Here is a 13,443-nt window from a genome sequence, read left to right on the forward strand (position 1 = left end):
TGAGAGTATGGGGTCGTTTGTGCAATTTACTAGATTACCTTAGCCGTATTTGGCACCACTTTTTGGCATTTTGGGTCCTCAGTGCTCTTCCACACTGTACTTGTTTGGCTTTATAACTATTTTGATCTGAGCGTCACTGATGAGTCTTATGTTGACGAAGCGCGCGTCTGGCGTATAAAATAATAATCCTGGTATATTTGATAACTATTTATTGCACTAAAGTATACAAAGTAAAATAACAGTTATACTGAACTCCGAGGAAAATTCAAAACCGAACGTCTGTAATCTAAAAGCAAAACCAAAGCCCAAACACATCGTAAGAATGTTTAACAAATGTCATATTTCTGACTGGGAACAAGCATATTCTTATGTCGAAAATGGTGGATTAAATCTGGTTTTATAGCTAGCTTTAACCTTCATTTGTATGACAGTCGCATATAAAGTTCCATTATATTGTCAGCAATGTGTTAACAAAACAACGGACATAATTTGCAAAATTAAGTGTTAACTTGTCAACTGTCTAAATATAGATGCGAGCCATGTGTGTATAAACATTTACCAGCTTTTATAGGATAAAAATGACAAAATACGAAATTATTTTTATGATTCATTGTCAAAACGTATATCAGACAATTGTTTTACGAGAAATGGGTTAAACTAGAGAATTGATAAAAAATAATGGATTCGGAAAAGATAATCAACTTGCGACTTTATTCTGTCGTTGATTATCGTTTACGAATTCACTACTTCTTATCAATTCTTCACTACAGAAACACAAAAAGGCATACATTTATAGCACATTATCATAAATAAATAAAAACAAGAATACACTTTTTTTTACAATTGAACAAAAGTACAATGACGGGATGTCTAAGTACAGAGCCACGTCAAATGAATATTGTTATGCGTTTACTTTTCTACATTGGCTAGAGGTATAGGGGGAGGGTTGAGATCTCACAAACATGTTTAACCCCGCCGCATTTTTGCGCCTGTCCCAAGTCAGGAGCCTCTGGCCTTTGTTAGTCTTGTATTATTTTAATTTTAGTTTCTTGTGTACAATTTGGAAATTAGTATGGCGTTCATTATCACTGAACTAGTATATATTTGTTTAGGGGCCAGTTGAAGGACACCTCCGGGTGCGGGAATTTCTCGCTACATTGAAGACCTGTTGGTGACCTTCTGCTGTTGTTTTTTTGCTATGGTCGGGTTGTTGTCTCTTTGGCACATTCCCCATTTCCATTCTCAATTTTATAACTAAAACATATTAATTAGAAAAGCTAACCAAACCTTTAAATTCTTATTCAGAAGGGATATAGGTACGATACTCTTGTTAGGTCATTAAGGATTGCATATGTTAGTTTAAATATTGATTCATTCATATGGTCTTTGCATCGGAAATAAACACATGTATTATAAACAATTATTGGATTGCTACGAGCCACGTTCTTCTCGTATATTCTATGATTATACTCAACCCTATCAGGAGGGACTGTGCTTGATTCTTATATGATGAAGACAATTTTTTCAATCAGTTTAATTTAGACCTGGAGCTGGCATGTCGATAACTGCTAGTAGTCCCAAGTTAATTAACGTAGCATTGTCATTTTGTTTAGTTTCTTTTATTACCTATTCTTAACTCGGACTTCTTTTAAACTGAGTTTGTATACTGTGTGTTTCCTTATTCTACATTAACTAGAGACAGTTGAGATATCACAAAACATACAACACAGCCACATTTTTGCGCCTGTCACAGGTCAAGAGCATCTCGCGTATGTTCGTCTTGTTTCTTCTTTTTAATTTTAGTTCATTTATATATTTTGTAGTTGACAATTACGTATATTATCACTGAAATAGTACACCGTTTTTATGGGGAGGGCCGAAGCCGAACTCAGGGTGCGTGAATTCACCCTGCGTTGAAGACACATTGGTTGATTTTGGCTGTTATTTACTGTTTTGTCCGGTTGTTATATCGAAGACATATTCCCTATTAATATTCTCAATTTTAATTTTGTAATCAATAAAAACAATAGAGATAAAGAAAAATAAACGAGTACTATAACAAGTTAATAAGATGATAAACAACTTCAGTACCAAGAAGCTATACTTCAAGACTTACGTATGTCAAACTCGAGGTATAACTTTACAAATGAGGTGGAGACGGAAGAAGCCTGTTTTTTTCTCCAATTTCCAGTTATATCTTATATTATTCATTAAATTTGATCAGAAAAGTTTGGAATTTTAATGGAAAGAACATCATCAATATATCTGAATATGAAGTTAAATGATCTGGCTTCTTTGAATTGATTTTTTTTGTTTTTGACAAGTGTCTGAAGGAACTCCATCTCATAAGAAAATAAATTTTCTGATTTTGACATAAGTAATGATACCGCGAATTTGAGATACGTAATGGTTCCTAGAATTTGACATACGTTATAGTCTTGAAGTATAGCTTCTTGGTACTGAAGTTGTTTCTCATCTTAAGACTGTCGTACAAGTGAGAGGTTTAGCAAGCAATAAAACAAGGTTCAACCCACCGTTGTCTGTAAAGGAAAATGCATGTACCACGTCAGGAATATGACATTTGCTATTCATTCGTTTGATGTGTTTGAGCTTTTTATTTGCATTTGACTATCCTTTTTGAATTTTCCTCGGAGTTCAGTATTACTACCCTACCAGAGACCAAGTGACGTCGTAACTTTTGATTGTGCATCACGTCTTTGGGGTAAATACACAAAGCCTTATCTTTATTTGCATGAACGTTAATAAGTGTTCATACATTATTTTTATCCAGGTAAATAAATGGTTTCAGATTTAAATACAAAAACATAAACGACTTTGTGTCGGTCGTAAAATTTTTACGATGAAATTTCCTTAGTGACCACATATTGCAACTTAAAATGTCGTGTCATTTACAAAGCGCATAATTGCAATGTTATCTATTCCACACGTTTGAGGTCACTTCATGAGTGTATCAATGCCTTACATATTTATTGGTGACCTTATTAATATTTCGTAACAGTTTGGCACCATGGTATGATTGTCACTAGTCTACCACAAGCAAGTTGGCATAAAACACATTTCTAAAAGTATGTGTTAATTTATGTTTGAGTCTTTGATTTAAGCTGTATTACATTTGGAGATAACAAAAAGTAAAATAACAAAATTACCGGACTCAAAGAGAAATTCAAAAAGAAATATTCCTTAAATAATCGCAAAATTAAACCTCCAACACATCTAAAAAGTGAAAAAAAACAGCTCCAAGGAAATTTCAACACGGAAAATCCGTAATCAAATTGCAAAATTCAAAGCTGACACACCTTAAACATGTTAAATAATTGAATAACAACTGTCTTATTCATGACTTGTTACAGGTATTTTCTCATGTAGAAAAAGGCGGAGTAAACCTGGTTTTACAGCTAGCTAAACCTCTTACTTGTATGAAGGTTGCATAGAATTCCAAAAAAAACGTCAGGGATTATACAGAATAAATGATATGATATTAAAATGTATAACATATTGTAATATATTAAAATCTTAACCTAAGTATATAAAAATAATAGCCTATATATATATATATATAAAAAATAATAACCTCAATATGTTAAAACGTAAGGCACAATTTATCAAAATGATAACATTGATATGATAGGCACAAAAATATTTTAATGTTAAAACACAATATAATTCAATGATAATCTATATACTGAATAATAGAAATTTGTGTTTTTAATATTGACTTTATCAGTAAAAATATCAAGCGAGTTCGCAATGGCAAAATGGTGCAGTCAGTATTAATAAAAGATAAAATGGCATAAAAATTATTCTTTTTATTTGGATTTTTTTACCAATTTGTTTATGAGAATGTTAAATAAAATTGAATGAAAAAATGAAATTGCCATTAAAACTATTTTTACACGTATAATTGTTGAAAAACCTTCCGTATGAAGGAAACCAAATGTTAAACACAATATTTTAAAAACAATTTTTACAAACATTTACCCTGTCTTTTTACAGTCACATATATTAATTCACATCTGTTTTGACCACAATTTGAACATTTTAAAAGACCTTCTCCATCATGTATCGAATCAGATGTAATGGAACGTCTAAAAGAAACACAAACATCTGAAGGTATCAATAAAGAGAAATCAGTAACCTCGTACTGATTCATTGTATAAGATCTAAACAGGATTCCATGATTTATGGTCAGGAATTATCCTTTTTAGTCTTTTCATGAATAATAGTCATTATGCTTATTGAATCACCCTTTCCTCGTATCCTCAGTCTGCAATTTGCATTAAATTTTGAGCATACTTTTGCTTCAACCAAAGCAACATTTGTGCCTGTACCATGCTTATTTGTTAGTGACATAATGAGATATAAGAGTTAAATAAAATATAAATGAAAAAACTGTCTAAGATTTTCTTAGTAGATCATAAATGAAAACTGTTCACTGAAACTTTCAAGGAATAAGAAAATAAAATACAATTTGGCTATACTTATTTATTTTTTATCAAACAAAGGCTCTTCGTATTATTCATAATCATTTCAGGGAAGTTATAGAATACTTATTTTAATGTTTAGTGTTTATGTAAAATAACTGGTTATTTTCAGGGATTATATGTAATCACTAATAATTTTAGTGATTCTTCATTAGCCCTGAAAAATCATGGATTCCACATAATCCTTGATTATATAAGTACACTGTAACATATACATGTATATATAAATAGATGTATGCCATCATCAACATGTTGCTGTGTTCAATATGCAAAGATGAAGATGTCATTTGAATATTTATAGTATCCGCGTCCACATGTTTACAATATTATGTGCACATAAATTATAATAGTGTTTTATTGTATAAAGCAACGTCTACACTATAAAAGATTGAGATTTTATTACATAGGCATCAAATAATTTTAAGAACCCATGAAATTTGTTTAGCAGAATCTGTTATCCGTTGAGATAAAAATGACTCATCAATCGAGAAAGGCAACGCGGAAACGGGTAATGTGTCATACAGACAACAATACGTCATAAGAGCAGAAAAAAATCAACCAAAGGCCACCAATGAGTGTTTAAAATAGCGAGAAAATCCCATAAGGTGCGCTTTAGTTGGCCCCTAAACAAAAATGTGTATTAGTTCGGCAACCGAGGGACGTCACACTAAAGTACGAAAACATCATCTTTAATTTGTTGAAGTAAGAATAGCTTATATTTAAACTATAAATCAAGAAGAAAATCCTTTAAACGCATACCTTTTTAACCGAAACCTGGTAACACAATAATCATAAAATATTGAAGGTAACAATGATTTCATGAAAATGTTATTCTGATATACCTTAATTCTTTTGCTTTGTTAACAACAGTGTGATACAAGTCACACATATATCTATATTTGGGGTTTGTGTTGCTAAGTCTTTATAGTTTTCTTTATTGTCTTTTGTGTTATACTGTTTGATTTTTTTTATCTGTTTTGCCATGAAGTTGTCAGTTTATTTTCGATTGGTAAGTGTCTCTCTGGTATCTTTCTTCTTTTTTTATAGCACATACTCAGAGATATAGATGTCAATGGATATTATTAGAATAACAGTGTGTAATTGTCTTTATACCAGAATTTATCGGGTCAATAAAATTCATATCCAAGCCAAACCCGATATGAATTTTATTGACCCTTTACAGTCCGTATTAGGACAATTGCACACTGTGTAACGAATTTATCATGATTTTGTTATTATTATATTCAAATGCAATTATAAGGATAATATCCTGGAAATATATTTAGATAATTAATCTAAAACTGTGAAAAATGTAAATAATAAAAATTTAAAGCAACTTAAAAACTTATTAGGTCAATAGTATAAGGAAGATTGGAATATTTGTCGTAATGAAAAATTGTACTAAAATTTGTTAGGACAATATCAGCCAATCAAATTGCGAGAAATTACTCTACGGTAATACTATTTACCCCAAACATAATTCCACATCGTAACCTATGTGTAACTACTATGAGGATTTGGCTATATTCACATTGGAATTGAAAAAGAAACTACATTCTCGTTATTCCTAGTCCTATGTAAAAAAAATAATGCAATAAAGATAAAGTAAAATTCGGCGATATTTCATGATTAATCTTGGCACATTACGTCATTTAAAAAAGGATGTCATACGAACGAAAACTCTCAAGCTGAGAATTATACCGTTACGTGTATTCTCTAAATTCGGATAATGTGTTTTTAAAAAGTTTACTTCTCTATCCCAAATTCATGTATTTGGTTTTGATGTTATATTTGTTATTCTCTTCGGATTTTGTCTAATGCTTAGTCCGTTTCTGTGTATGTTACATTTTAATGTTGTGTCGTTGTTCTCCTCTTATATTTAATGCGTTTCCCTTAGTTTTAGTAAGTTACCCCAATTTTGTTTTTTGTCCGTAGATTTATGAGTTTTGAACAACGGTATACTACTGTTGCCTTTATTCAGGTATGTCTTGTTTCATTTTTAGTTTATCTTAAGCTGAGGTCACACATTCACGATTTTTACCGCCGTTCTTGACAGGACCATTCCCGATTAAAATTTGTCAAAAGTCTGATCAAGGTCCCATGAATAGTGGATGGACATTCAAACTTTAATTAAAATTTGTAAAACAAATAATATAATCACGCCAACAATCAGATATTGTTCAGGAAGCGTCAATATTCAACCGTTTCCAAGCGAATTTATCCCTACAATCCCGTTCTTAATCCGTTTCTAATCCAATTTGTACATTTCGCCTGGTAAAATCCGACCGAGTCTGTCACGACTGCGTCCCGATTCTACCGAATGTAATCCGACAGATATCAGACAGTGACCAGACAGTTAACCGACGTTGACGGAAGTTATCCGTTCGAAAACTGTAGGCAACTTCGGGACTTTCAGGTACTGTCGGAACGTAATCCTATCACGCTCTGCTCTATCGCATTGCAAACGGCTTTGTCTGGTCTCAGTCGTATTGTATTCTGTAATTGTCGGGACTTTAAAATGGGTATCAATGACGAATTTCGTATAAATAACGGGACTGTTCCGGAACGGTTTCGGCAAAAACGGTTCGCAATCGTCAAGATCTGGATGCAATCTGGACTCAATCGGCAGAAAAACAGCAATGAAAAATTTCTCCAGCTCATTCCCGTTCCACAGGACACCGTCCAGAATACACAGAACATTGTTAGGATTTTGATCCGATATAGCAGAATATGTCACGACATAGGCACGATTGTAATCCGACTAGACAAAATCGATTGAGTTTCCCCGAATGTTACGGGACGCACCTAACTGTCGGGGTGCCTCGCCGAACTATTCGGACCCTTCCCGAGTCATAAGAATCTGTTACGAACTTAAACGACTGCGTTCAGACAATGATAGGACATTCCAGATACTTGAGGATAGTAATCCGACTTTATTACTTTTAGTGTCGTATCGCTGTCTGATCTCAAACGGGAGCAATAATCGGCAATGTGTGAACCCCGCATTAAACGCACATTCATGGATTTTAGTAAGTGAACATGGCGTTTTACTCTAACTTTGTTACAACATGATAACTGTGGATTTTACAGTGAATTGTCGGCAATTTTATTGGTTATAAATGATAAGGATTGAACTAATGTTTCTAGTTGTTATTAAAAGGGGCACTAGCTACGAGATAAATACAAAATAAAGATCTGATTTTTTTTTGTTTAATCATGGAAAGGGTGAAATAGCTTTTAGCATCCGATATGGCTTAATAAAATAAAACAACAATTGCATCCGCATTCATGCGACATTCAATTTATACCATTAATTAGAGATGTATTATAAAATTGAGAATGGAAATGGGGAATGTGTCAAAGAGACAACAACCCGCCCAAATAAAAATATTATGCATCATGGTAATGGCAACATTGAAAGTGAAAAAAGATGAATAATTTGATTGACTGATTCGATGAACAAAAAACCTTTCTTTTCCAGGTAAAATCGAGAATAATATAAATTTGTAATCTATCATATGATTTTAAACAAACCTTGAAAAATAAAATTGCACGCGTTCACTATCTATTTATATCAACTGATAGTAAATTGGATGGCTTCTAGACTGAAATACACATGAAACGATGATACAAAATAAGAAGCCAATGGCTTTTAAAGTGTTGTTTTATTTTTTTTACTTTTTTATAATTTTGATACACTTTTTAGTAAGTTATTAATCAAATGATATGAAAATTTGAGTAAATTCGGTAAACATTCATTTGACAGCCAATCCCACTTTAAGAGATAATTAATGTGTGTTCAAGCTTAGGATTTATTTGAATGATGTAGTTTTTATATTACAGGGTGTAAAATTGAACCTCCGTTCACAGATTAATCATACCTTCGCTTCAGTTTTTCTAATTACCGTATTTGTCCTATTATTATTGAAAATATTTATGCTAGCCATAGAATAGTTCAAATGTTTTACAAGGCCATGTCGTTATATTCGCTTATACTCGAGATAAACATCGAATTTTATAGCTCATGTCATGTAAAAATTTCCAACAAATCTATGGCTTGCATGAATTACTTCTTAAATTTTAGTAGATGACTAATAGATGAAATAACCTGTAAAACTGTAGTTAAATTTAAAACAGTTCTGATGAAAATGCTCCTGTATAGTGGTATTGAATCTTCCATTAATTTTAAATCAATTAAAAAAAACTCCCTCATTTATCTTGAAGAAGACCAAAAGTTTTCTGAAATTGTATCAGTTTTGTTTAACACCTTTCCGAAAAAAAAAAGGATTAAAGTCAACACTTTTGGATATTTTAGTTCGAAGCTCTTATTGAACCTTTACCACTTTTCTATCACGATAAGAATATTGTTATAACCTGACAAAGGCGTTGTTTAGTGCATTGTTGTCAGGAGTGTTGAAAATGGATGTAAATAGTATCCTTGTAATATATATTGGTAAGTTTTATTTATACTTAGATATATAGATGTTTATATAATGTATTAAGGTTCATAATGACCGTATTTACACCACACATTTACTCTGAGTAGAGATAAACAGTTTTGGAGCATGGCAGGACCTGCAGAATATCCCCTTATATAATGAATTTTGTCAGTTGTATTGGTTTGAATGGACAGTAGATTGACAATAGACACCTGCAAACAATAGATGATTTAAACTGTAACTGAGTGGACCGTATGAATTGAAACTCGTCTGTTAGTTTATGTTTATGCGCCAGTTTGTCTAGGCTCACAGAAAATTTTGTTGTGTAAATATTGGTATATGTTTTAATGCCAGTTGATAAACCTTAATGCAGATGGCTTTAATGAAAAAGCAAGGTTTAATGGGTTTAATGTGGATTTTTTTTATGTCAGTAACCATAAGAAGGTGTATGTGATATGAGTGCCAATTAAAACACTCTTCATCCTAGTCAAAATGTGTAAAAAGTAAACAATTATACGTTAAAGTTCGGCCTTGGCTCATACTGAACAACAAGCTAAATTTGTCCTCATAATTTCTATTGTTCAAAGTTATCAAAGGTACCAGGAATATAATTTTAAACGCCAGCCGCGTGTTTTGTATTATTAAACAATGAAAAATGGAAACAAACGGTGTAGTCTTTATAAAGAGAACGAAAAACTAAAACCAATGATGAACTATATAAACGCACGATAACCAATGAAACAGGTTCCTAAGAGGGAATCAGAGCTTTGCATGGGGAAGTTATATTTCTTATTTTTTTATAAATTTCCAAAGTTTTGTAACTGTGATTACAAATTTTACTGAGACATCCGTAATTGCATGCCAGTGCTGAAGTACTTGCTACTGGGCTGGTGATACCCTCGGGACCATCAGTCCTCCAGCAAAGGTGTCGGCGCAGTGGTAATAATAACATAAACGATAATAATTGTTCGATAGTCTGAATCGGAGTAGCAGCTCTTGAATACCGAATGAGTATGAAAATGTATATCTTATCATTTGTTCCCAATAAAATCCGAACTTGTCTGATTTGGTTCCATTAATAGATCCCCATAACTAAAATTTAAAAAAAAGAGGCGATTTGCCTTGTCTCATTTTCAAACTTATTTCATATCCTGAATATGACATAAACGATCATCTCTTTACCAGAATATATGACAAACGAGACCGTTTTAATTTTGAAATTATAAATTTCCCACACCTTAGAAATATACAGACTTCACCTGTATATGGGGAATATATTTCTCAACTGATTCGGTATCCAATACCTTGCAGTTGCTTCTCAGGCTCTGTAAAAACGTTACCAGAAATTTGACTATCAGATGACCCAGGTGTATGTCAAAGAAAGTCTCGTCCTTTTTCTAAAAATGGTTCACCTGAAGGTACCAACAGCTTGTATCAACTTTACAAATAATACACGTTGGTCTTGAAGAATAGATTCTGGATACTGACGTTTATTATCATCTTAATAACGTGTTACAGTAGATAATTATTTGTCTTTATGAATATTACTTTTACTGTTTAGTCTATTTTTAGTGATTATAAAAATGAAGATTTGGTATGATTGCCAGTGAGACAACTTTCAACAAGAGACAAAATCACACAGACGTTAACAACTATAGGTCACGGTACGACAGTCAACAATGAGCAAAACCCATACCGCATGGTCAGCTATAAGAGGTCCCGAAATGACAAATGTAAAACAATTCAAACGATAAAACTAACGACCTAATTTATATTCAGTAATGAAATAAAAACAAATATGTAACACAACAACAAACGAAAATCACTGAACTACAGGCTCCCGACTTCGGATATCTATTTGACGTGTTTATATACTTATACATTCCGTCATTGTGTTTCATATATATGGTACATTTGTTTGTTCTTGTGTTTCATTTTTGGTAATTTGCTTTGTCTAAAGACATTTGTGTAGTTGTTTATTGCATATATGTTTGCTTTCATAGTGATGAAGATAATTACATAATGTTGACCGCTGTACCCATATTTTTGACATTTTAACGATTATTTCTGTCTGTTTGTTCACATAACGTTGTGTAAGAAGAAAATCATAACATAGATTTGCATTCCTAATTAAAAAAAACATAGAAAATTCGAGATGAATGTTTATTAATTAGAAAACAACACAAACAAACACATATTAACACAAGTAAATGTATAGAGCAATATTCCAGCTGACGAAGTATTTATCTTCTAGTGGATATGTTATGACAGAGTTTGAGTTGACATAAAAGGGCTTATCCGTGACGCTCGAATAAAAAAGTTAAAAATGGCAAATAAAAAAACTAAGTTTGATGGCATTAATGGCACATAATTCCGAAAGGTTCTGCCAAATACAGTTAAGTCTATTTCTTATTTCGAAAAGTCCACAGTTTATCTATGATTATGACCATAGTTCATGTCAACACAGAATAGCTGACTACACGAGTTCAGATGTACTCACACAGACCCAACACGCGTATGGTGTTCTGTATGATATATCTGGTATCTTTTCATAACATAAATAGCTTTCCGTTCATCATACAATCAGCAGATTAACCATTGACTTTTTTTACAGTTTGTATAAGTTTTAGATTATCATCACCTTTCGTCGTTAATGGATTAAATGGAATTGTGTCATCCCTGAAATGCTTAGGCGAAGTATGTGAACAAAATGTAAGTTTAGTACAGATGTATGACAAAAATACCGAACTCAAAAGTATATTAAAAAGGGGAAGTTCGTTATAACTGACAAAACACAATTTTGATATTAATCAACTAACAAAACGAACATAAAACAACTGCCATATTGAAGACTTGGCATAGGCAATTGAGAAAAAGCAAAAAGTTGGTTAACCCTAGTTCAATAGTTAGTTAAACCTCCAACCTGTCTGTCAGTTTTATAGTTATGTTAACATGTGTTAAGCATCCCAAACGGACATGAAAGGATAATGTAACAATAATCGAGATCCAGCAGCCAAAGCTTTGTCAACCAAACTAAAACAAATTCAAACAATTAAACAAATAAACAAATAAATAGATTAAAGATTCCAACAATTTAAAAAAAAAATATGTAGTTGATAGTAAATTGACAAAGGTGTCAACAACAAATGCTAAATAGACTATACTCGTACATAAAGAAAAACATGTATGTCCCCCAGTAACAATAAAATTATTCTTATTTAGGCAGACACATCACATTTACAGACTGCTGTAACTGTTACCTGCACTTTAATTTATTTCTAAGCACTGGCACTTTTCTTTTTTGAATAACAAGAACTATGCTAATGATATACTTGCAATGTCTATTTTATACTTCTGGAAACATTTGAAGACATTCTTTCTGTTTGATACCTGGAGAATATGGCAACGTGAAAATAAGCAACAAAGAGAGATATTTTATAGTTCGTTTCTGTGTGTGTTACAATTTAACGTTGCGACGTTTGCTTCTCTTATTTTTGAGTGTAAATTGACATTGCGTGAAGACGTGTCACGGTACTCGTCTATCCCAAATTCTTGTATTTAGTTTTGATGTTATATTTGTTATTCTCGTGGGATTTTGTCTGATGCTTGGTCTGTTTCTGTGTGTGTTACATTGTAGTGTTGTGTCGTTGTTCTCCTCTTATATATGCGTTTCCCTCAGTTTTAGTTTGTTACCCCGATTTTGTTTTTTGTCCATTGATTTATGAATTTGAACAGCGGTATACTACTGTTGCCTTTCTTTATTCAAAAAGGATTGATGCGTTTCAGGACTATGCTTGAGAACTGAAATTTTATCTTTTCGACAAAAGATGTTCACTCATTTAATCAGAGGTGCCTTTGAAAACTTTGATTAACCATAAGCAAGGGTTTCTAATTAATCCAATGATAACGACGAACATTCTATTTTTCCAGCAGACAAATACACAAACAATGGTGCTATCAAATGATCGAAAAACTGTTTGGAAGGTCCTTCTAAAACACTTCGAAAAACAGCAAATCTAGAAATCCCATAGGATTTTACCCCCGACATCATTCACAATACAGGACATTTTGTTTAATAACATCACTAATCTATTGATCTATTGCTTCGTTTATACGCCTTAGATTCATGTCAACACATTTCTGTAAACAAATATCCGTGTTTTGATACAAGCACAGAAGTATTGAGGTTCGTAAATGTTGGTTTTCCTTTGGACTTAAGATCAATAGCACCGACCAAGGGATATTAACAATATTAGCAATAGTAATTATAGTATAACTAATCGCCGTATTTGAATATCAAAAATAATACAACGCGTGACCGAACGACGCATGGATTAAACGAGTGAATGTGAAATTAATTATATTAAATATTAATTTCATAAAAAAAAGCCATTTGCCAATGTAATAAAAAGAATAACTAATCGCCGTATTTGAATATCAAAAATAAGACAACTTGTGACCGAACGCCGCTATGGATTAAAAATAGCGGCGTTCGGTCACAA

At 32.4% G+C, this 13,443-nt stretch overlaps 1 protein-coding gene across 1 annotated transcript in view; it reads left to right on the plus strand.

Annotated features, from left to right (window-relative positions):
* The first annotated feature begins 8,842 nt into the window (after positions 1 to 8,842).
* LOC143063288 (uncharacterized) overlaps positions 8,843 to 13,443 on the plus strand; it is a 37,903-nt gene continuing 33,302 nt past the window's right edge. The window contains exons 1-2 of the mRNA XM_076235344.1: positions 8,843 to 8,955; positions 11,556 to 11,653. Of these exons, the coding sequence (XP_076091459.1) occupies positions 8,922 to 8,955; positions 11,556 to 11,653 (132 nt within the window). The 5' untranslated portion in view covers positions 8,843 to 8,921. The remainder of the gene's footprint in view (positions 8,956 to 11,555; positions 11,654 to 13,443) is intronic.

Source organism: Mytilus galloprovincialis, chromosome 2 (assembly GCF_965363235.1).
Source record: "Mytilus galloprovincialis chromosome 2, xbMytGall1.hap1.1, whole genome shotgun sequence".
NCBI lineage: Eukaryota > Metazoa > Mollusca > Bivalvia > Mytilida > Mytilidae > Mytilus > Mytilus galloprovincialis.